The sequence below is a fragment of the Panthera tigris genome, chromosome A2 (assembly GCF_018350195.1).
Source record: "Panthera tigris isolate Pti1 chromosome A2, P.tigris_Pti1_mat1.1, whole genome shotgun sequence".
Taxonomy (NCBI): domain Eukaryota; kingdom Metazoa; phylum Chordata; class Mammalia; order Carnivora; family Felidae; genus Panthera; species Panthera tigris.
In genome coordinates this window covers 7,457,144-7,481,673 of record NC_056661.1, presented here as the reverse complement: position 1 = coordinate 7,481,673, position 24,530 = coordinate 7,457,144, and the positions used below count along the sequence as shown (strand labels likewise).

Here is a 24,530-nt window from a genome sequence, read left to right as displayed (position 1 = left end):
TTCCTTAGGAGCCTTGGTAATGTGACTGGGGGGGGGGTGCCGGGGGGGGTGTTGGGGGGTGGCTTGCACAGAAGGGAAAGAACAGATGAGGGCTTTATTTTAGCCAGATCCCTGGTGGCCGAGGTGAGACAGACTGCAGGAGAGGGTAGAGTCACCTCTGGGGCAGGTGATCGGGAACAAAGGTTGTGCTGACCGCCACCCACGTTCGCCCCACCACAGGCCCCCACTGAAGCCAGGGAGGAATATTATGCAAAGAATCCCCACAGGCCTAGATCCCAGCCCACCGGGACCACGGAGGAGGCGAAACCGCTCTTCTGGGAGCTACCCCCCACCCCCATCTCTAATTAATGACCTCTGATTAAATCATCTCCGCTCCATGCTGCCATCTCCGGGAACTCGGGACACAGGGCCATGCTGCGAATGAAACCAATGAATAATAAATGGGACTGCCTAATGCACTCATTTAAAACCAATTTTTAAAGAAATCTTCAAGAAAAGCAATTAATTTCCATTTAAATTGACAAGTTTGACATTGAAAAAGAACTGATTCCCAGATAAGCTCACGGAGAGGCACTATGTACCTGCTTAAAAAAAAAAAAAACAAAAAAAACACAGGGCTGGGACACTTAGGTCCCCTGAGCCCCCGCCCCCATACATTGATTTGGAGGCAAATCCCCCAGATAGCTCACAGTGGGGGCGGGGAGAAGTTCATTGGTCTCTCCAACTCCCAAAATCAGGTTGGGGATTGAGGGCTGCTGAGTCTCTGTCCCACACACACACAAACCTGGAACCGGGCAGAGTACCGGGCGGGCCGTGGGTGTCCGTCCCGTCGGTTCGCCTGTCCCCCGAGTGATGCCCAGAGCGCCTGGCGCCCTAAGCGCCCTCTCCCCCCGTCACACACAGAGGGAGGCCCCAGTGCTCCTGACGCTTGTTTGTAGCTTTTGTGCCGACCAAGGTAGGGCAGGAGAGGAATACCCCTCCTCCCCAGACCAGGCCAGGATCTGTGTGCCTTAGGCTGCCTGCTGCCAACTCTGGCTTTCCGCCTCCGGACGGACGTGGGCCTGGCCTCCCTGGAGAAGCTTTGCAGCCCATCTCGTGGCAGAGCCCGCGTCACCCCGAGTTGAGGTGACCTACTCCGGCCCTGCCGCGTGGCCACAGAAGCCCGAGCTGGTGCATGTGGCAGGAGAGTGGAAACCACCCCCGTCCCCAGGGCATTTGGGGCGGGGAAATGCCCGACTAAAGGGCCAGGAGGGACGAATGCACCTTTGTCGTCGTCCCCAGAAGGCCTGGGATTTACAGCCCCACCTCCAGGCAGGAGGCAGCGGGTGGGAATGTGCAGCAGGTGAGGGGAGCCACAGCCTGACACTGAGCCGACTCCGGGCACGTTTACTTAACAGCCATATTCTTTTGTTTGGACAAACGGAGGAGGAGTGGTCACATCCAGTCGGGGGGGACTCCCAGTGTCACCCAGGACACACACCTAGGGATAACTAGAGTCACATGGCCACACACACACACACACATACACACACACACGCCCAAAGTGACAGAGAATGCCACAAAGACCATTTCCCTGCCAACCCCACCCAGGAAAACACATCACACTCCCCAGCGGTGTCTCAACCCCCTCTCCACACCCTCCCCCCCCGCCCCGCCCTCTTTCCTGCCCCTTCCCAGAGGCTCTGCTGTCTCAGTGGGGTGGGCCCTCCGGGACCCCACAGAATTGTTGGTGCAAACGAGGGACGGGCTGCTATCTGCCTCGCGGCCCCCACAGGCGATGTTAAGATTCTGCTTGGAGGTGCAACCAGCCCGCCGGCTCCCCCCACAGCTTGCCAGAGCCGAGAGGAAACCCATTAAACCTTCCTAATGACACTCTGGCAGGCAGTGAGCAGAGAGTGATTGCTCCAGAAACCAGCCAGATGGGAGTTGGCCCAGGTGACTGTTTATGAGACACAGTCTCGGGGGCCTCCCTTGGGGTCAGTAGGGCTGGGCAGGCCTTTATTTTGCTCAGGTCCCAGAGCCCTGCTAGCCTGCCATCCCCCACCCCCCGATCCGGACTGGTTCCCATTAACTGAGGGGGCAAAGTGGGTGAAACCCACAAACCCCCTGAATGAACTGGGCCCCCAGCCTAGGCCCTGGCACAGGGGCAGCTGCGAGGTGACGGAAACCAGGGGGGCCACACCCAGAGGCCACCGGGCAGGTACGTCCACCTGATGTGCCACAGGGATCCCCTCTGCTCCCAAGACAGCCTTTTACCCACGGTCCAGTCCAGGGACACCCTCCTCCAGAGGGCCGGGTGGGATGCCCGCTCTCAGAGGTGCCTGGCAGTGGCCCTTCTCCCTTCCCACCGGTTCCGTGTTGCTAAGGTAACAACATCTGAGGAGGAGGCAGGACCCAGGAACAACCTGCCAGAAGCATTTGTGGTAACAGGGAAGCAGGCATCAGAGTGCTGGATGTAATCTGTTCTATTTAGGAGTGGCCCGTGGAGGGTATGGGGGTGTGTGTGTGTGTGTGTGTGTGTGTGTGTGGAGGGCACCCAGCGCAGTGGGGGCGGGAGGCTTCAGTCTGGCTCTCCAAGGATCCCCTGCAGATCCCCAGCTCCACCTGGGTCTGCTGCATGCAGAGATGTGGGGCCAGTGCACTGCTCTTGCCTTCTAGAACATTCTTGAACACCCGAGTTCGAGGACCACTGGCGCTGACTGGTGTCTTCCCCGCCAGGAGCCCCCGGGGCCCAGGATGAAGAGAAGCTTCTCAGGGAGGAAATGCAGCTTGGACACTAGGGTCGGCGGAACACGACTGCCACTCCGACAGCTGCCCCCTCGCCTCAGCGGGGAGGGAACGAGACACAGGACAGCAGAGCAGTGGTTCCAAGTTTAATGGAGGGCAAGGGGGGTGCTGCACTGATGCTCAGCGAGGCCCCAAGGCGGCTGGGCGGCCTGGGCCCCAAGTGGAGCATGTGCTTTTTGCAATTGAATAGAGGAACATAGCATAACCAGAAACAACCGGGGGCCTCCTGCCCCCATCCTGGACTTGGGTCGGGGGACGCAGGGGACAGCTCAGCTGACTAGGCCTTCTCTTTGGGACAGGTCACCCCCACCCCTTCCGTCTGGGAGCCTCCCCACGCAGCCGCCCTTCTGAAGTCAATTCCTAAAGGGGAGAGGAGTCTGGCAGGGACAGCCCCAACTGGGGGCAGAGAGGGAGCCCCCAGTGGTGAAGAGCTCCCCCACCCCTGGCCATTTTGGGAACAATAAATACTGTGACATTAGCAGGGAGGGGCACCTGGTGGCCAGCAGGGAGCAGCAGGGTCCGTGGGCCCAGCCACCCGTCTAGCCCCGCCCTACCCTGCAGGCCGGGCCTGGGCCACCCACACCCCTCACTCCGTGCGCAGGATGATGTGGATGCCGGAATCCGTGAACACGGGCCCGCTCATCTCCCCCGTCCGCAGTGCAAAGGAGGCGTCTTCAAACGGCTTCTGCATCTGACCTGGGGAAGCGTGAGGGATGGGGCGTGGGGGTCAAGACATGGCCGCGGGCCACGACCGGGCAGGGCGGGCAGATGGGGCTCCCACCTGCGCCGAGCCTCCTGCTCATCCATCACGCGGTTTATGGCCCTGTCACTGTGGGGCGGCAGGGCCGTTAAGAAGCCCCAGGAAGCCTGAGGACAGCATGAAGGATGGCCGGCAGAGGTGCTGCTGTGCACTTAGAGACACATTTCAGTGATGAACTCACCTCCCTGGGCCCCCCGATCCCAGCCCCCGCCACATCATCTGTCCTGCCTGCCTCGACTCACAGCCCCTTGCCGACACCGCCCCCCTCCCGCCTCACCCCATCTCTGGCCCAGCCCTGATGCTCTGCAGACCCCAGTATGGAGGGGGAGAGGAGGAAAAGGAGGGGGTGGTGGCTCCTCCCCTTGCACTGCCTGAGCCAGACAGGCCTAAAGCCAGGGCTGCTACCCTCCCCTCACCCTCCTCCCCTCTCTCCTGCTGTCCCCACTCCTGAAGGTGGTGTTGGGAGGGGCATTCTAGGGGACAGGCCCTGGGGCGCTCAGGGGACTCAGCCTTATACCCCCAACAGGAGGAGAGTACCTACCTTACTGGGTCCCTGATGGGGACAACTGCACAGAGACACGCAGACCGACCCCCCCACCCCAGGACTGAAGGACACCAGGCAGGAGGCTCTGTGGCCCAGCCACCCCCAAGCAGGGCAACCACTGAAGCTTGAGGGATTGTGCTGCCACCTGGTGGAGCCTCAAGGCTTCTGCAGCAGGGACCGCCCCTCCCAACCTCTACCTGGCTAGGGGACCCCCACTGATGGGACAGAAGCCCCCCCAGAGCTCGGCAGCGCCCATTCCTTGCGCACCTCTGCTGAAGGCACCCAGGTCTCCCCTGGCCTTGGCCGAGCTGCAGTCGCTGAACTGTGAGGCCAGAGATTCAAAGTCTTCCTCTCCTGACTTGATCTTCTGGATGTAGCCTGTAGACATACACGAAACGGGGACACACAGGGAGACGGCGCGTCAAAGGCAGGCCAGGACGAGGTGGAGGGCTCCAGATGGAGGGCGGCATGCAACCCCTGCCCTACCTTGCACACATGCACATGTGAACACTGGCCTCACACACATCCACGAACGCCTCCTCACCCCTGACGTGTGTGCAGTCACACTGTCCATGAAACGGTGCCTTCCACATGTGTGCACACCCTGGCCCTGCAGTGGCCTCGACAGCCATGCTGGGCTCGCCCCCCATTCTTCCACCCCCGCTGTCACTTCCACCGCCTCGCCCCACAAACGGGACATGAACACAGCATGACCTCTTCCTACCCTGCACACATACATCGGGGAGGACAGCAGAAGGCTGGGCTGACATTGAAGAGAGATGCTGGGACCCAGGCTTCCCCTCCCACCCAGTCCAAGATCCCCCAGGAGCAGTGATGGGGAAACTTTCTAGAGACTTTTAGGAGAAAGGGAGGAGCCCGGGGGACCAGGCCAGCTCTGCCACAGGAGCCGGCTAACTCCTCAGCCCCTGGGCCTCAGTTGTCCAATGTATAAAAAGCGGGATGAAGGTCCAGGCTGCTCACTGGGGCATTGTGAAGAGACCACAAGGCAGCTTAGGTGGGACACGTGTTGTTCACGTCGACTATGGCCCCAGAGGTGGCTGACACAGTTCCCCCAGCTGCCCCTAAAGGATGTGTTGGTACCAGGCATTGGATTCACCCTCTGTGGGGTGCGAACTGTCCCCACTGGGTGCCGATTCTCCCTGCGGGGAGGGGGAGGCCGGGGCAGCACAGCGCACCTGGGTGACTCACATGTGGGGCGCAGAGTGCGCGGGAGGACTGTGTGTGCACCGTGGGGAGGAGCCCCCAGTCGCTCTGGAGTCCAGGCAGGAGCTCCTGCAGCCAGAAGCCATCCCTTCCTCCCCTGAGGGCCTCCCTCCAACCAGCTGGCCTGGCACATGAGTGAGTGTTCCTGCTAGTCTGGTCCCTGCATCACCACCACCCCCCACCCCACCTCGGGTGCAGCCACTGGGCGGGGCCCCCAGGACATCCAGCCCCAGACCACCAGAATGGCCCTTCACCTTGAGCTGCTCCCACGTGGCTTCCCTGACAGCTGCTCTCCTGGGGACATTCCACACACCCACCCAGCCCACACCGCAGGTGAGGATCACCCTGTCCTACCTGCCAGTGGGTTTCTGAACACCACCGTGACGCTCCCTCCACTGATCCTGTGTGAGCGCCAGAGACACTGCTGATTAATCTCTCTCTCGTGCACTGAAGCCCAGAGACCCAGGCAGGGCCATCTGCCTGACGCTGAGCTAGCGCAGACTTTGCGAGGACCACAACCAAAACACACAGCCATGACCACACACGTATCATTCCATCTTGCTGCACGTCAAGGCAGCAACCGATGTCCTGGAACCTGATCTGCCTGGCTGCTTCCACGGCTGTCCCCACCACCCTGCCTGTCCCGTGTTCCTGTCACTCTTGTCATGTCCTGACCATCCCTTTGCCTCTGAACCATTAGCCACTTTCCAGCAGGCCACAGCGACACACAGCACAGTGCCCGGCATGGAGACCTTGACAAATGTCACTTGCTGTCACAATTCTCCCTTCTGTGAGGGCTGTGCATCCCAGTGAGAACGCCACCCCTATTTCTGTCTGATCTGCCCTGCCCATCCCTGGTCTCCCTCGCCTGCACGTCTCAGTCTGGTCCGGCCGTCAGTGTACGCTGCCTGGTCAGAAAGGCTCGCCGATGTCACACAAGCCCCACCCCCTGTAGGCTGTGGTGGCCTCTGCCTGCACTGCCCTGGTGTGGTCGAACACGTCCCTGGGGCGGCTAGGGGGCCCCCCTGTGCCAGCTGCGTCCATCCGTGATCCAAGCTGAACCGGACATCATGAATACAGGCCTCCTTCTCCATTCCCTGGACTTCTGCTTATCGTTCCTTGCCTCACCTGGGCAGCCTCAAGATTCTGCCTCCTTTCCTTTCTGTGTGGACCCCAATACGCTGGCCGGAGAATCCGGAGCGCGGTGCTCCCCGCTGTACCCGCCTGCTTCCGGGAAGCATAACTGTCCGCACAGGCCCCGCACCTGCAGGGCCAGGCCCAGCCCCCCCAGCCCAGGGTGAGCCCCTCCTTGCCACATCCTCCAGCAGCTGGGGCCGTGAGTCAGCAGGGATCCCTGAGACTAGACGGCCTGGCCAAGGTACACATACACTGAAAGCAGCCTAAAAATCTCATAAAAGCCAAGCTTTTACCCACCACCATTCACAGCACGCAAATCTTTCCCTGGCCAGCCAACTCTCAGAAAACATTCTGCTTGGACAGGAGCCTTAAGTGACTTAAAAACAAAACAAAACAGGCGCCTGGGTGGCTCTGTCGGTAAAGTGTCCGACTTCAGCTCAGGTCATGATCTCATGGTCCGTGAGTTCGAGCCCCACGTCGGGCTCTGTGCTGACAGCTCAGAGCCTGGAGCCTGCTTCGGATTCTGTCTCCCTCTCTGTCTCTGCTCCTCCCCTGCTCATGCTCTGTCTTTCAAAATAAATAAATGTGAAAGAAAAAAATTAAAAACAAAACACTCCTTTCCAATCTCCCCTTTCTAGAAGTTGACCTTCAGGAGTCTGGCCCACAAGCCAAGATGCAAGGGAACCCTCAGACCCCTGTGCATCCCCTCAGCTCAGTATTACCCCATCCCCCATGACGCCCCTCCCAGTCCTGCCCTGCCCCCAGCACCTCAAGGCCTTTGTTTAATGGTCTCCTCCTGCCTGCTGTCCTCTGGCCTCACCAAGGAGCCTTTCCTAAGACCCCCACTGCATGAGGAAGCCTCCGTGCATTTACCAATGTCCTGTTTGTGGTCTGTCAGTCACCTCATACTGAGAGGGCAGGGCTGGGTTGGCCTTGCTCACTGCTGGGTTCCCAGTTCCCGGCTCTGTGCACAGAACAGGTGCTAATGCTGAAGAAATTCATGAATAAATGAGACAGAAACAGGCCACGGGGAAGGAGGGAGAGGGATCCCCCTCAGCTCTTCAGGCAGAAATGCTGGAACCTCGTGTCTTTTTTTTGTGCATCTCAGATCCAAATGCTCAAGAGAGGGTGAAAAGGAAACCCTCGCCTGCCCGCCTGGCAATGCCCTGGCCTAACCTGCCCACATAACACCCCTCACCAAGACGGCACCCATCCAAAGGGGCTCCAGTTGAGAGTGAGGCAGACCCAGGGGCAGCCTCTCAAGGACCTCCCAGTCTGGAGTGGGGAACTTCTACCTGCTTCAGGAAGGGGAGATCAGGAGCCCTGGAAACTGTGTGCACGACAGCAGGGCACCTGTCGCTGCTGACAGATCATGGGCTGGCCGGCTCAGTGCGTCTCTGAGGCTAAGGAGGGTAAACTCTGGACCCCAACTGTTGCATTCAGACCTCAGCTCTTCCCATCCTGAGCTCTGTGACCCTCTGTGGGGGTGACTGCTTCTCGGAGCCTTACTTGCCTGGCCTGTAAAATGGGCTGATTCTAGCAGTTCCCACCAGAAGGGCTACCAGGAGGGGTAGTTACTGCTGGAACAGTGGCTGGGGTGAAACAAGCCTGATAGTTACTACCTGTCAGTCCATATGTCAGGGACTGAATTGTGTCCCCCCAAATTCATATGTTGAAGCTTCAACCCCCAATGTGACTGTATTTGGAGATGGGCCTCCATGCAAGTAATTAAGGTTAAATGAAGTCACAGGGGAGGCCCCTGATCCCATAGGATTAGTGTCCTTATAAGAAGAGACACCAGAGAGCTCCGTCTCTCTCTCCACACGTGCACACGCCAAGGAAAGGCCACATGAGCGCGCGGCGAGAAGGCAGTTGTCTCCAAGCCAGGAAGAGTCTTTGCCAGAAACTGGATTGGTCAGAACCTTCATCTCAGGGGTGCCTGGGCGGCTCAGTCAGTTGAGTGTCTGATTTCAGCTCAGGTCATGATGTCACAGTTCGTGGGTTCAAGCCCCGCATTGGGCTCTGTGCTGACAGCTTACAGCCCGGAGCCTGCTTCAATAAATTCTGTGTCTCCCTCTCTGTCTGCCTCTCCTCTGCTAACACTCTTTCTCAAAAATAAACAAACATTGGGGCGCCTGGGTGGCTCAGTCGGTTGGGCGTCCGACTTTGGCTTAGGTCATGATCTCGCAGTCCGTGAGTTTGAGCCCCGCGTCGGGCTCTGTGCTGACAGCTCAGAGCCTGGAGCCTGTTTCGGATTCTGTGTCTCCCTCTCTCTCTGACCTTCCCCCGTTGATGCTCTGTCTCTGTCTCAAAAATGAATAAATGTTAAAAAAAAAAAAAAATTAATTAAAAAAAAATAAACATAAAAAAAAAAAAAAAAAAAAAAAAAGAACCTTCATCCCAGACTTCCAGCCCCAGAACTGTGGCAAATAAATACCTAGTCTGTGGTATTCTGTTAGAACACCCCGAGCTAATACACCATAATCATTTAGGTGAAAGTGAGTGAATAATGCGGTGGCCTCTGACTCTAAAAAGGTTCAGGGACAAACTAGGGAAGGGGCCTGGACAGAGAAAAAGGTGACAGGATTAGGTCTGCTGTCCCAAAAGACCCAAGATCCAGAAGGAGGAGCCCAGAGAGGCCAGAGACCCAGCCTGAAGCCAGCACCCACCCCACACCTAACTAATCCATTACCCAGTCCTCCTGATTCTGCCTTCTCAACTCTCCAGAATCTGCTCCCCTCACCCCTCCCTGGCCCGCGAGGTCACACCGCTCGGGGCTGCAGGGCCCCAGGCCATCCGTGCAGGTACATGCAGCCAGCCCCTGCAATACTCCTGAGTCACTGACCTTGTGTGGGGACACTAGGTCAAAGGTGCTCACTGACCCTCAGACCCCGGGTGTGAGTATGTTTGAGGGGACTGCTGCTCACACCGGGGCCTCCCTGGGACCCCCAGGGACGGGGAGCAGGTGGAGAGGGCTTGTCCACAGCCCGGCCTCCTTACACAAGGACACTGGCAATGACAGGCAGCTGGTCCTCAGATCCCTGGCAGGGCCTGGCCGTAGCCCAGCAGCTGCAGTGGAGCCGACACTGGGAAAAGGTGCCTCAGCAGAAAATGCGCACACTGGTTCTTACCGCGGGCAGCCCGTCCCCTCGGGGCAGTGGGGGAGCGCCGGATCTAAATGGGTACTGATGAGAGTCAACCCCAAATCCTGATCTCCTGATCACCCGGACCGAGCCCAGGACGCAGGGAACATCCACCTTCACGAAGAGAAAACCGGGCCCCGACACCCCAAGCTTGCTGGCACGGCACACCCGAGCGTCTGGTTACGAAGCGCACCGCGGCCTGGGCCATCTCACTGCGCTCTCCCAACGACCCCCCCGGGAGCCTGTCCCAGCCCCGCTCCAAGACGCCGAGTCAGCAGGCCAGGGTCACCGGAGGGTCTGCACGCTGAGCACACCAGGCTCCCGAACCCCTGCCCAGACCTCCGCGCCCAGCCACGCGTGCCCGAGTGACGGGGGTCGTGTGGGGACAGCAAGCGCCAGGCCCCGAGCCCAGTGCTCTGCTGGGCAGTCAGCTGCCGGCCCCTGGATCTCAGGCCATCCTGTCTCCATTCTACAGATGATGCAGCTGAGGCTCAGAGAATAAAGACACTTGCTCAAGGCCTCACAGCTGGCACCAGGCTCCATCTCCGTGTGACTCCAGGACGGGCCACACTGCTTCTGACCTTACCCTACTCCCACCCAACTAATCCGTTACCCAGTCCTCCTGATTCTGCCTTCTCAACTCTCCAGAATCTGCTCCCCTCACCGCTCCCTGGCCCATCAGGTCACACTGCTTGGAGCCGCAGGGCCCCCAGGCCATCCGCGCAGGCACGTGCAGCCAGCCCCTAGTAACACCCCCAAGTCTGCACCAACTTAAGGTTAGGCCCCAGAGCCCAGCTACTTCCTGGGAGCACCTCCCAGTTACCCCTTCGCCAAGGCCTAAGCTGACCTCAGCACCCCCCCCCTCCCCCCGCTCCCACCACAGTATCAGCCCACCAGGCACACACTCGTCCCTCCTGGAGACGGGGAGGCACCCTCACCTGCCCCTCCCAGGCAGTCCCCAGGGTGTGACAGCCTTCCTTCCAAGCTGCGCTCAGATCTCCCCGTGCCCACCTGCCTCAGCCTCCCGCCATCTCTCGCCAGGATCGTTCCAAGGGTCTCCCTCTCTGGCCTGTTGCCCCCAGCAGCTCTTCCTCGGGCTCCTCGGATTTCAGGAGTCCCTCCCCAGACTGCGCCCCTTCTCGAGTCCCCTCCGCCAGTGGTGGCACCTCCTGCCACTCGATCTCCAAATGCCTATTACCTCTTGCCCACTCTCGTGGCTCCAAGAGCCTCAGGACAGGGACCATTGGAGCTGGGAGGACTCGAGAAGTCCCCTCGTGATTCTCTGGGCTTTCCCCACCTACTTCCTCTGCTTCCCCTGAGGCGGGCAGACCCCCCCCTCGTCGCTCACTGCTAGACCCAATCAGCTGGGCTCCGGGCACCCCCGGCCTCCCCGGCCCTTCGCCCTCCAGCCACACAGCTCTCTCCTGAAAGCAAAGCGTCACAGGCCCATCCCCCAGGCACACGGAGCCGTGTGTTTCCTGCCGTCTCCAGAAAGGACCCAAACTCTTCAACTCATTCAGAGCCCTCCTCAACCTGGCTGGGACATGCCCTTGAAGGGTCTTTCCCCAGAGTCCTGGCTACAGCCTTGCCCTAGGCCTTTACTTCTGCCATTTCCTCTGCTAGGAATCCTTCTCGCTTCCCGCTGCTTCCTGAAACAATGCTGTGAGCAGGGACTGTAGGCCAGGCTGTGTGTTGAACGCTGGGAATATGGTGGGAAGAAAGCCAGTCCCTGCCTTCACGGAGCTCAGTCCAGATTCTGTGCATGAACTCTGCTCCTCTCTATAATGCTGAGGTAGGAGGCTCACGGGGGCCATGCATGGATCGTGCTAGACACCGTGGGGGGGGGGGGGAGGTGCGTGGTTTTGGGTAAGTAATATCCTATAGGCCAAATACTGGGATGGGATAGTAAAACAACAGCCAATACTGACCAAGTGTGCACTTGGCCAGGCCTGGGCTAAGAACAACCACCCTAATGACCGCTAGCAACTAGAGAACATTTCCTGCACACCAGGAACTGTTATTCAGGCTTTACTGCATTAATTAGGTCAGAGTGCTCACAACTACCCTAGGAGATAGGTTCAATGGTCAAAATACTAATTTTACAAGTCAAAAGACAGGTTCAGAGATGTTAAGTAACTTTCCCGAAGTCACAGAGCCAGGGCTGGGGCAGAGCCAGATGGGAACCCGGGCTGTCTGGGTCTGGGTAAGGCACTGGTTATATGGGGTAAGAGCAGCCCAGGAGGGGTCTGGGGTCTGCGGTGGCAGAGCCTGAATGGATGATAAAACCACACGCGAGATCCAGACCGGCACCACCCAAAAGAACTTGCCGTAAGGATAGAAATGTTTTCTATTTGCGCTAAGATGCCAGCCGCTGGCCACATGTGGCTACTGAACACCTGAAGTGCAGCCAGTATGAGGAATAGTCTCTAATATTAGTTTTAATTAATTTAAGTGAAAACAGCCTTGTGTGGGGAGTGGCGGCCATACCCAGCAGCTCTACACCAGGGTTTACAACTTATGGCCCCTAATGAGCTAAGTTCTGCTTTTGTAAATAAAGTTTTATTGGCACATACACAGCCGTTTGTTTACATATTATCTCAAGCTGCTATCAGTTACAAAGCAGAGCCGTATGCCTGTAAAACCTAAACTATTTATTACCTGACCTTTTAAGACAAAGTCTGTCTGCTCACTACTGCTTAGACCATGGAGGAACCGTGGAACAGAGACAGGAACAGCCTCTTCTCTCAGGGCAGAATTAATTAACCAAAGTCTGCTAGCAAGTTCTAAGCTGCTACCTTTCCAACCTCTCTCCTGACCCACCCACATATGTGCCCCAGAACCCTGACCGATGACATTACCATCAACAATAACTCCCGCTGGCCAAGGGCCCACCGTGCACCAAACACTCTCACCTCACTGAATCCTCACAATGGGCCTCAGAGGCAGGTATGTGACGGTGCCCATTTTACAGAGGTGAAAACTGAGTCTCAAAGGAGGTTGCACAACTCCCCCAAGGTCACAGAGCTTATGGGGCATGGCTACCATCTGAACCCGGGTCTGCCAGCCCCCAAGGCTGGGCCCTCCCTTCCTAACCTGGCTCACCCTCCCAATGCCAGAGAGAAAGAAAAAGGAGAGGCAGCCGGGTGGGCGAGGCTCAGGTCGGGTACAGGCACTTCTGTGTCAGCCAACGCTGACGGCTGAATTAGCTGGGGTGATTTCCACAAGGCCAGCTCTGGCCCCCAAGGAGCGGAGACCCCTCCACAACCCCCCCCCCCCCACAACCCGTTTCCAGCCCTGCTCACCATTAATCAGCTCCAGGGCCTCCTCCTTGGTCCTGGTGATCTTCTCCTGCCGCCAGGACGAGGGCCGCCGTGACTGGCTGTGCTTGACGAGCAGGTGTGAGCATCGGACCCTGGTGGGCTCGCCCTGTCCATTTTTGCCGCCGCTGCTGCTGTTGCCACTCGGCCGCTCCCACTGGCTGGCGTTAGTGATGTGATTAAAGTAGTACACCCTGCCTGGAGGGGGGGGCGGGGGCAGGAATTCAGCTGGGACCTGCTCACAGGACGCCACCCTGAGGCCAAGATAAGGGACTGGCCGATGGGATGCCTTCATGCAGCAAATCCACTGGGTCCTACACCACGTGCCACTGGCCCCTCAGGGAGCTAACATTCTAGGTGGGGGCAGAGAGGCACCAGACAAGCAAATAAGACAACATCACAACTTTAGTTATTGGTAACTTCAAGGAGGAAAACAACCCAGGGTGACAGAAGAGAGGAAGCCAGGGGGACACGGAGCGGACCGGAGCACGTACTCGGCAGCCAGACTGCCTGTCCAAATCTGGCTCTGTCACTCGCTGGATGAACTCCCCTCCCCGGGCCTCCACGTTCTCAACGCATAAAATGGAGACACCGGTACCCGCCTGTCGGGCTGTTCGAAGGGAATGAGTTCGCATCTGTAACATGCTTAGGATAGTGGCCGGTACACCTGAAGAGTGTGACAGCTATAACCTCCATTTTAGAGACGACAAAAACGAGGCCTCCCTTTCCCCATCTTTGGTAACGCTTCCTGAGTGTAAACTCTGCGCCAGGCACACCGGGTTGGAGGCAGGAATTACACCCAGGGTGTCAAACACAAAAGCTCTCTTCTTAATCCGTACTCGGTGCACAGTGCTGCACAACTAGGGACCAGCACGGCTGGGGGCCAGACATTACCCAGGGCCTGAGGAGCATGAAGGACTGAAGGCTGCAAAGAAGAAGATTGAAGTAGGACCCAGTAGAGCCCAGGCACCATTCCGGGGGCTGACATTTTGCCTGGGCTGCGTGGACAACGTGCACCCTGCACCATGAAGAGCTGAGTGTCACCCCTGAGGAAGACCATCAGGGAGGGAGGGGGCAGGCAGAAAAGGCAAGAGAGGGGGCCCAGAACTGGGCCGAGCATCAGATTCATCACGAGGTTGCAGCCACAGAGCAGGGCTGGAGCAGGCTGGGTGAGAGCTGAGCCACTGACCGACTCTAAAACCTTGGCAACGGCCTCTATCCCCCCGAACCTTGGTTTTCTCATCTGAAAAGAGGGAGTGAAGCAAAAGAATAAGGACATAACTTCATGGGGTTAATGTGGAGAATAGTGATGATACACATGAAGCGGTCACCAGAGTGCCTGGCATTCAATTAACAGAAATAACTGTGACTGCAATTTTTATGGGTTATGGAGGCGGTGCAGTGAAATGCTGGGCCTGATCCTCAGGAGTTTGCGGTGACAAGGGCAGGGGGCTCTGCAGTCAGACTGACTGGGTTCTAATCTAACCCCTGCCCCCCCTGGAATGAATGACCTTGGGTGAGTTCCTTAAGTTTCCCGACCTCAGTTTCCTCACCTGCAAAATGGGGATAGTAACTACCTACCTCCTACAGTTGTGGTCATTCAGAGAGCGAGAGAGAGAACACACTTAAAACACCTGGCACAATGCTGGACGGTGAGATGAACGCGCCCTGTTATTGATATTATTATTGTGGATAAGCCTGAAATCGGGCTCCCAGCACAGGGACCATCCTGAGGCAGAACACCACCGAGCGGATATCGCAGACTCAGCATTAGGTGGGTATGGCAGGAGTAGACTGTGCACCCGAGGCCGAGCACCACCCTGGAGCCACGCCCTGAGCATGGGGTTGGGGTGTCCTTCCCCAGGAGTGTCCCCCGGGCCCAGCGGGGTGCACAGGCGTTCCCCGGGGACGTCAGGTGCATTAGGCCAAAAGGTGTCAGCCGGATGGGCAGGGCTAGGGCCATCACCCGGGGGAGTGCTGCGGAATCACGGGCCCTTTACCCCCCCGGCAGCGCGCAGGGTCTCTCCGGGCCCGCCCCTTGCCTCAGTTTCCTCCGGCATCCCCGCTCCAGAGGTTCGCAGCCCCCACGGGGCGGGCCCGGGCCGTTACCCTGGGAAGACGCGGAGAAGCCAAGACCCCACGGGAATCGGGCGGCGGCGCTGCGCCCGAGGGGCGAGCTCGAGCCCTGCTTCCGCGGGCCCGCGCGGCCCCGCCCCAGCCCCGACCCCCGCGGCACCTGAGCTGCGGCTCATGCGCTTCTCCCAGCCGGGCGGCAGCTTCTCTTCGTCCGCCATCTTCCCTCCTGCCGCAGCGCCCGCTCCGCCTCCGCCGCACCGCCTATGCCGCCCGCGCCCACCCACCGCCGCCGCCGATTGGCTCGGAGCTCCTCGCATCGGGGCCCGGCGACGATGCTCATTGGGCACCCCAACAGTCCGGAGAGGTGTTCTGGCCTCCTATTGGGTAGCACCAAGACTGGGCGGATCCTCCCCTCATTTCACCTGGGGTCCGCCCCCGTACGGCTTCACCCCGGTCCCGCCCCCTTCCTCACTCGGCCCCTAACTGGTAGAGAAGGGAAAGGAGCCCGTCCTTCTCAACGCCCTTTGGCGAGCTACAAAGAAGTCCCGACCCCATCTTTTGCGTCCTTCGCCACAGGCCCCATCCGATTGGTCCCTGCGTCAGTATCCCGCCTTCCTAAACCGTTCCCGCAACCCCCCATGCGGAAGTGCCTGGGTGGTTTGGGGGTGACGGCAGCCCACGAGGTATTTGAAAGAGTTGGTGCTGCCTTAGTTGTTGCCATAGCGACGTAGTCGCCTTGGTGATGAGCCGCGAAGAACCCAGAAGCCTAAATTTGGCTCCTCCATCCTCCCTCTACCCACCTGCTTTCTCCAGATGTCCAAAGCTATCTTCCCACCTCTCTCTCTTTTTTTTTTTTTGGGGGGGGGGGGCAAGGCTAACCCTGTCCGATGCCACTGACCCAAACATCTTCTACTTCCTTTGGAACCTACTTTACTTATTCCCTCTCAGTCTGGCTCTTGCCTCTGTGCTGGGTGACTGGTGGGTGTTGGCATTACCACTTAGCTAGGGACACAGGAGGACCCACCGATTAGGAGGATGGTGAGCTCGGTTTGAATCCATTTAAAGTTGAGTGTGCACCTGTGGGACACTGAGGAGGTGCCTGAGGACGGGCTGGAGACAGATATGAGAGCACAGACACCAACAGGGAAGAATTCGATGATAGTTCATCTGTAACTAGGCCCATGTGACCATTAAAAAGAATGGGGCGCAGTGATATGAAATACAGGGAAATATGTCTACAAGGAATCTGAGACAGGATGTAGTAGGTTAAGAGCATTAAGGAGCCAGATTACTTTGGTTCAAAGCCCAGCCCTCCATTTGCTATGACCTTGAACAAATTACTTAACCTCTGTGCTTCAGCTTCTCCATATGCAAATGAGGATAAGAAATAATATTTATCAGGGGTGCCTGGGCAGTTCAGTCGGTTAAGCATCCAACTTGATTTTGGCTCAGGTCATGATCTCATGGCTCATGGAATTGAACCCCACGTCTGGCTCTACAATGAGCATGGAGTCTACCTAAAAATCCGTCTCTCTCAAAAAAAGAGATGATTTTCAACTTAGTGCAGAGTTGCAAAAATAGTGTAGATTTTTCATATACTCTTTACCCAGCCATCTCTTATATTAACATCTTACATAATAATAGAACAGAGCTAGGGCACCTGACTGGCTTAGTCGATGGAGCATGTGACTCTTGCTCTTGGGGTCATGAATTCAAACCCCACATTGTGTGTAGAGTTTGCTTAAAAATAAAATCTTTAAAAAAGTAAATAATGAAACAGAGATCACCAGGGGTGATTTTGTTCCCCAGGGGACACTTGACAAGGTCTTAAGACATTTGGGGTTGTCACAAATGGTAGGGAGGGAGACGCTACTGGCATTTCGTAGGTAGAAGCCAAGGATGTTGTTTAACATTCTACAAGGCACAGCATCCTCAACAAAGAATTATCCAGCCCCAATGTTAACTGTGCCAAAGCTGAGAAACCCTGCCTTAGAATAATGATCAAGCATTTGTAAATACAATTGGAAATCAACATTAGTACAATACCATTAATTAAACTAAACTCTAGAAAAGAATTTCCCCAGCTTTCCCAGGATCCACATTGTCATGTCTCCTTAGTTTCCTCCAGTACATAACATGTAGGTCTTTTCTTGTCTTTCATGACCTTTGATACTTTCAAAAAGCAGAATGTCCCTCATTCTGATATTTTGTTGTAATAGGGTTTGTCTGGTATTTTTCTCATGATCTGATTGACGCTATGTGTTATTGGGAAGGCTATCCAGAGACAATGTGCCCTTCTCAGTGCATCATACCAGGTGATCAATGATGTTGCAATGTATTACTAGCTGCATTAAGGCATCTTTTGCTGCAAAACAAATTATCCCACAATTTAGTGTATTCACACTAATATTATTTCAGTTTCTATGGGTCAGGAATCCAGGCACAGTTTAGCTGGTGTCAGCAGAAATGGCTGTGGTCTCATCTGAAGGCTTGACTGGAGCAGGATCTACTCCCAAGCTCCTTCATGTGGTTGCCTGCAGGATTTAGTTACTGAGGGGATGACAGACTGAAGAAGAGTTCCTCACTAGCTATTGGCTGAGGGCCTCTCCGTAAGGCAGCTGGCTTTCATCAATGAGCAAGTGACAAAGCAAGAGAGCAGGCAAAACAGAAACCACAGTCTCTTTGCAACTTAATCTCAGAAGTGATATCCCATCACTTTGCCATGTTCTATTTGTCAGAAGCTGGGTCTGGTCTATGTTCAAGAGGAAAGGGTTACACAAAGATGTGAATACTGGGACAAGAGGATCATTAGGGACCATCTTAGAGTCTGCCTACCATTCGTGATGTTATTAACTTTGATTGATTGGTTAAGGCAACTATTTTCCTTTTTGTAATGAATTACTTTTTGGGAGATACTTTGAGACTGTGCAAATATCCTACTTCTGCTTAAACTTTTGCCCACCAATCTTAGCATCTATTGGTATTTCTGGTCTACAGTTCTTACTATGGTGATTTATTTCCCTTTTTCCTTCTACATTTAACTGGAATCTTTTTGTCATAAAGAGTTGTTCCAGGGCACCTGGGTGGCTCAGTCAGTTGAGCATCAGACTTCGGCTCAGGTCATGATCTCATGGTCTGTGAGTTCGAGCCCTGCGTCAAGCCCTGGGCTGACAGCTCAGAGCCTGGAGCCTGCTTCAGATTCTGTGTCTCCCTCTCTCTCTGCCCCGCCCCTGCTCATGATCTGTGTGTCTCTCTCTCTCTCTGTCAAAAATAAAAATAAACATTAAAAAATTTTTTTTAAAAATAAGAGTTGTCCCTTCTCCCCATTTATGTATTAAATTATTAAAAAAAATTTTTAAAAATGTTTAGTTTTGAGAGAGACAGAATGTGAGTGGGGGAGGGGCAGAGAGAGAGGGAGACACAGAGTCTGAAGCAAGGTCCAGGCTCTACGCTGTCAGCACAGAGCCCGATGTGGGGCTCGAATCCGCAAACCGTGATATCATGACCTGAGCCAAAGTCAGATGCTTAACCGACTGAGCCACCCAGGCGCCCCTATATATTCAATTATTTATTGATACCAGCATGGGCTCAAAGATATTTGTTTTCTTCTGTTTATAGTCCGATACTATCATTATTTTGTTGTGCACATTGTTCCAAATTTGGCCACTGGGAGCTCTTTCACAGATTGGCTTCTGTGCCCTTTCTACATGCTCTCATCCTTTTTATTTGAGCACTTCCTACTTCCTGGCACCACAAGATATTCCAGGCTCAGCTTGTATATTCTCTGTCCCAGCTCTGGAACCAATCACTTCTGCAAGCCTTGGTTCCTTTCATTGGAGAATGGTATTTAGAAACCAAGATCTAGTTGCTGGGTATGTCCATTGCTACTGGGGTGTCACTCATTTGGGCCCAAGTGGATAAAGCAAGGAAATATATGTGTATACATAGGTATCTGCACACTAAACTACAAACATGAGTCCATACTGCTGCTTCCCACTCTAATCCAGCCTCGCAGGGCTGGATTATTCTATCTACTTCCGTCCCACCGTTAACTTCTTTCTCCAGCAGTGAGAAATCTGGCTTTCACTATCTACAATATATTTATTTACCACTCTGTTCCACCCTGTGTTTATGTATGTACAAAAGTCGTTCCAGAATTGCTCAGTCACCATGCTGTGAGGAATTTATTTAACTAGAGTACAGTGTTTGTGTATAATTGTTTTTGTCTTTAGCCTTACAGTATCCAGTCAAAATGCTTTTTCCGAAGTTGTTTGGGTCAGCTCCTTTCTCCTCACCCCTTTAGGTGTAGTCATGTGATTCATTTATAATACAGGCTGCATTCCATCTTTCCTCCTACATCTTGAGTGACAAATGCAAAGTCCTGCATCCACAGTTCCAGGCAGGGGAGTTCCATCATCACAAATCCCTCCTACTGCCTTTTTTGTGTAAAAAAAAGCAAAACAAGCAAATATCAGTAAAAAAAAACACAACAAACTAATGAAGAATGGGATAATTTATATAGAAAGGTGAAAACTAAAGCATAAAAAACAACGCTACTGGGGTGTCTAACTGGCTCGGTCAGTGGAGCATGTGACTTGATCTCGGGGTCATGGGTTTGAATACCACGTTGGGTGTAGAGCCTACTTAACAAAAAAATAAAGCACTGAAGAGTGTATATCACAGAACACATAATTATCCCAATTGTATAAAAACTACAGGTTGTATTTCAGATTTCTGGATTCATTTAAATATGTTAACAATTGTTACTGGCGGGAGGGGTGCTGTTGAGAAATAAGAAACTTAGGGGTGCCTGGGTGGCTCAGTGGGTTAAGTGTCTGACTTCGGCTCAGGTCACGATCTTGTGGTTTGTGAGTTCGAGCCCTGCGTCAGGCTCTGTGCAGACAGCCCAGAGGCTGGAGCCCGCTTCGGATTCTGTGTCTCCCCCTCTCTTTGTCCCTCCCATGCTCATGCTCTCTCTCAATAATAATATGTTAAAAAAACCTTAATTTTTAACAAAACATTTGGATTGTTTTTACAAGCAAATATCAGCAGTCATCTTTTAGCTATCAATTTTTTAAAATTTTTTCTTAATGTTTATCTTTTGAGAGAGAGACAGAGACAGAACACAAGTGGGAGAGGGCAGAGAGAAAGGGAGACACAGAATCTGAAGCAGGCTGCAGGATCTGAGCTGTCAGCACAGAGCCCGATGCAGGGCTCAAACCCACAGGCCATGAGATCATGACCTGAGCTAATGTCAGACACTTAACCGACTGAGCCACCCAGGCGCCCCTCAGCAGTCATCTTTTATTTTTTTTAATTTTTTTTTTTTAACGTTTATTTATTTTTGAGACAGAGAGAGACAGAACATGAACGGGGGAGGGTCAGAGAGAGAGGGAGACACAGAATCCAAAACAGGCTCCAGGCTCTGAGCCATCAGCCCAGAGCCCGACGCAGGGCTCAAACTCACGGACCGTGAGATCGTGACCTGAGCTGAAGTCGGACGCTTAACCGACTGAGCCACCCAGGCGCCCCAGCAGTCATCTTTTAAAAATAAAATTGGAAGTTTCTATAAATGCATTGGAAAAGACCTGACCTCAGGAGAGAGAATGGGGCTAGAAGGGTTTTATTTTCAGCTTGTACTTTTCTAGCTGATTTGAAATTAACAAACAACCACCTTGTCAAAGACTGATTATGTTTAAAAACCTTATTGGGTTTTTTTTTTTTTTTAATGTTTATTTTTGAGAGAGAGAGAGAGAGTGTGTGTGTGTGTGAGTGGGGAAGGAGCAGAGAGAGAGAGGAAGACACAGAATCTGAAACAGGTTCCAGGCTCTGAGCTGTCAGCATGGAGCTGGAGGCTGGGCTTGAACTCAGGACTGGCAAGATAATGACCTAGGCTGAAGTCAGACGCTTAACCGACAGAGCCACCCAGGCAACTGAGGTTTGTTTCTAAATTTTTTTTTTTCAACGTTTTTTATTTATTTTTTTTGGGACAGAGAGAGACAGAGCATGAACGGGGGAGGGGCAGAGAAAGAGAGGGAGACACAGAATCGGAAACAGGCTCCAGGCTCCGAGCCATCAGCCCAGAGCCTGACGCGGGGCTCGAACTCACGGACCGCGAGATCGTGACCTGGCTGAAGTCGGACGCTTAACCGACTGCGCCACCCAGGCGCCCCATGTTTCTAAATAAACAAATATGGGGAGAGACAACTCTAAGACTAGGAAGAACAAGGTATCAGGAAACAGAAATGTGTTGTTGTTTATTGATTTTTGAGAGTGCGTGTGGCCGGGGGGAGGGGAGAGGGAAAGAATCCCAACACGGGGCCAAAATCAAGGGTCAGATGCTTAATCGACTGAGCTACCCAGGTGCCCCAGGAAATAGTTATTTCTGATGTCAGGAGGGAGGGGAGTCCTAAGAAGGGAAGCCAAGAAGGCAGGTAGGGAGGTGTCTAATGGAGACCAAGGCAAGATCATCCTCCATGAACTACAGGCCAGCAAAACCAGGCGGCTGGCAGGTCCACCGCCCAAGAAGCTTGGTAATGAAATGAAGGGAGGAGGCAGAAGACTGGGTGGAATTTAGGGGGAGGGGAGGAGCAGTAGGCTAGACTCGAACATGTTAACGTACTGCAGAAAATCACCCAGGTCAGTAAGAGTGGGGAAAAGGGACAGCGCAAGTTTCTGGGTGAAGCTCCTGAAAAAGGATCCAGAATGCAGCTCTGGGGAAGGGCCAACATCTACCTGGGATCTGTGGCCCAGGGAACACAGATGGGGTGTTTGGTGTCCTGTCTACTCATACCTGGGGGAAGGCTGGAGACAGGTGAAAACACTTTGTGCCAGACATCCCGCTATTTTAACTGCACTGCCTCTGAGATGTGAGTGCCATCATGGTGCTCCTTTTTAGAGCAGGACACCTCGAATCGAAGAGGCGGACTTCCCCAAATCCCACCACTAATGACCAAAGTTCAGCCCCTGCCACACTCTGTCCTCTGGGATTTCAAAAGTTGAGGACCTGTGGATGCTTAACCCTGCTTTAGCTCATCTACATTTCACAATGAAGTAAACACTCTCAGTTCCAGTTTGGATAAGGAAATGAAGGCTTCGAGAAGTTAACTACTCTGCTCAGGATCACTCTTGGTGGCAGAGCCAGGATTCCAACCATGGTTGGTCTCAATCCGGAACCCGTATTCCTTACTACTACATCCAGTGTCCTTACCCAGACACTCGCTAATCTATTAGGATGACGATAATCCCACGACCTCTTTCACAGACCCATGGCAAAACCCAGAGCTGCGGGTTGGGTCACACCCAGTTGATCCTGAACTCTCACTGAGCAGCTGCATAGAAAGTAGAGTGACAACCAGATGTCAACCCTCCCCATGTTAGATAAGGCCTCGCTCAAAGAGGACAACAATGATGCAACTTCTAATATTTTATTAACAGGAGTTTTTAAAAACAAGCATCCATACCAGTGTGGGGATGAGGGTGGGAGCAGAGAGGAAACAGGAGGGGAGGATGGTCAGCAGGAAGGAATTCTGCTCTATTGGTAATAAAGCTCCAGGTTCATCCCATCGTGGATTTCATCTGAAGTGAAGGTGTTAAGGAATTCTCACTGTGGGTTCCAGCTCCACCCCCCTCATCTTGCACAGGTGGGTCAGGGTGGCCTGAGGGCTCCACCCAGGCCCAAGGAAGGCATTTTGAACCGGGTCATTTTGATTTGGAAAGAATCCAAACCATTTAAGACAGACAGATAGACAGAAAGAAGGAAAGAGGGAGGGAAAGAAGGAAGGAAGGAAGGAAGGAAGGAAGGAAGGAAGGAAGGAAGGAAGGAAGGAAAGAAAGAAAGAAAGAAAGAAAGAAAGAAAGAAAGAAAGAAAGAAAGAAAAGTTGATGCTCCTTTTGCACAACAGACATGCCTGAGTCTCACTCCATCCTGGCCTCCTGTCCACACTCAGGTAGAGTTCAGTAAGAAACATGTTGACCTTCAAGTGTCTTCTAAGCCAAGTCAAAATATTTCACCACCCACCCTCCTCCCCCAACAAAATAATTACATGGCTCCCATTTTCGAAATGCTTACCATGTGCTGCGCACTAAGTTAAACGTTTTATATGCACAATCGCACATAGATTCCAGCACGGAACAAAGAGAACCAAGGTGGGTATGCAGACCCTTCCTCAAGAAGTCACACAAAGGATACAGTCCCCCAGGGACACATGGTCCTTAAAAATCGTGTACCTGTGGGATAGAAACCTTTTAGACAGAAGCCTGAGGTGGCTTTTCATACTAGAGGCAAGCCGAGGAAGCCCTGCCTAAGCAAAGGGCTGCCTGCAGGGCTCTGGAACCCAAACCTCTAGACTGATCCTGTCCAGCGCCCAGCTCTACCACTGTACTTACCACTTCTTCAGGACGATCTTGTTCCAACGGGTGCCAGTTTGGGCTGCGATTAGCTTCTTAAGGTCCCCGATGGTGTCATCAGTGCTGGGCGCAGAGGAGTTAAGGAAAATGGAAGGGGGAGGTAGAACGTGGAAGAGGGCATTCCAGGGCTGAATGCACTCTACCAGGACCCCATCCGCCCCCTCCCCCAGGAAAGTCCCCCTACAACACAGACTGAGGTGCCCCAGGAACCACTGCCTCTCGGCCGCCGGTGGATACTTGCACTTAACGCGGACCTTCTTCCCTAGACGGTCGTTGCAAACAACCTCGATCATCCTGTCTGGAGCTACACAGGGCGCAGGGTGGAAGGCAGCAGAGTCAGGGCTTCAGGGGTCTCCCAGGACCCAAGACCCCGGGTTTGGGCTCTATGTTCACCCCTCAACCTCCCAGATCCGTGTCCTCCCGGGCCTCCCAGTCTCAGGACCGCGGACCCCAGGGAGCCGCGCCTCCCCTCTTCAGGTCGCCCGAAGGCCCAGCCTCGCCTCTCGCAGGGGCACAGACCCTTGATGGCCGGGTCCCACCAGCTTTCCCCAACTGCGGACCTCTCTACCTGGCCCCTGACCTCGAAACGCTTGGAATCCGCCGACGCCACAATCCCCTCTCTCGAAGGCGGAACCCCGGTCAGAGTCGGAAGCGGAAGTGAGCAACCGGAAGCGTAGGTCCGTGCTCCCTGCTCAACATCCCTACGACTTCTTTCCGGTCCCAGGCCCAGGGTGGGTTTGCGGTTCCCAGGAGCGGTGCAGGGTCCCAAGGCTGGGTAGGGGGCGCCTGCCGTGGGTGCGTGGGGCCCAGTCGGCGTCCCGGCCCGTGCCTGGTCGGGGAAGGGGCGTGGAAGGAAAGCCAGAGGTCAGGGGCCGGCGCCCAGCCCGCTGGAAGCCTTCGGTTGGGGCCCCTTAGATGTGGGGAGACGCCGTCTTGTGTGGCTTCTGGTAGGAACATGGGGCGGGCGAGGGGGCTCCGGGGACATCCCGTTTTTGAGCCCGACGAAGCCTCTCAATTGCAGCTTCGGGGCTATGGGGAGCCTGGGTCCAGTCATGCAGTCACCTCCTCCGGCCTCTTCGCTCACCCCTCCGTTTGGCTATCGCGCCTGAGCGCCCCCCTCCCACCCCACCCCT

At 54.7% G+C, this 24,530-nt stretch overlaps 2 protein-coding genes across 7 annotated transcripts; both read right to left on the bottom strand.

The window, feature by feature from the left end:
* Positions 1-2,860: 2,860 nt before the first annotated feature.
* On the bottom strand, positions 2,861-15,255 carry PIN1 (peptidylprolyl cis/trans isomerase, NIMA-interacting 1). The gene is made up of 4 exons (XM_042978111.1): positions 15,149-15,255; positions 12,898-13,110; positions 4,359-4,469; positions 2,861-3,483 (listed from the first exon to the last, which is right to left on the bottom strand). The coding sequence occupies exons 1-4, from the start codon at positions 15,204-15,206 to the stop codon at positions 3,374-3,376; spliced, it is 492 nt and encodes a 163-aa protein (XP_042834045.1). The 5' UTR covers positions 15,207-15,255; the 3' UTR covers positions 2,861-3,373.
* Positions 15,256-19,153: 3,898 nt separating this feature from the next.
* Positions 19,154-24,050, bottom strand: UBL5 (ubiquitin like 5). 6 transcript variants are annotated; one of them, XR_006214659.1, is made up of 6 exons: positions 23,978-24,050; positions 23,635-23,701; positions 23,377-23,460; positions 23,180-23,217; positions 22,452-22,566; positions 19,154-19,424 (listed from the first exon to the last, which is right to left on the bottom strand). XR_006214659.1 is itself a non-coding variant. In XM_007079365.3 (5 exons), exons 2-5 carry the CDS (start codon positions 23,688-23,690, stop codon positions 22,523-22,525), a joined length of 222 nt encoding a protein of 73 aa, XP_007079427.1. In that variant the 5' UTR covers positions 23,691-23,701; positions 23,978-24,050; the 3' UTR covers positions 22,400-22,522. The 6 variants fall into 6 exon arrangements, 5 of the variants coding, with proteins under 5 accessions (XP_007079427.1, XP_007079428.1, XP_015391804.1 ...); XM_007079365.3 differs by lacking the exon at positions 19,154-19,424 and having other exon boundaries at positions 22,400-22,566; XM_007079366.3 differs by lacking the exon at positions 19,154-19,424 and having other exon boundaries at positions 22,400-22,566; positions 23,966-24,036.
* Positions 24,051-24,530: the final 480 nt, after the last annotated feature.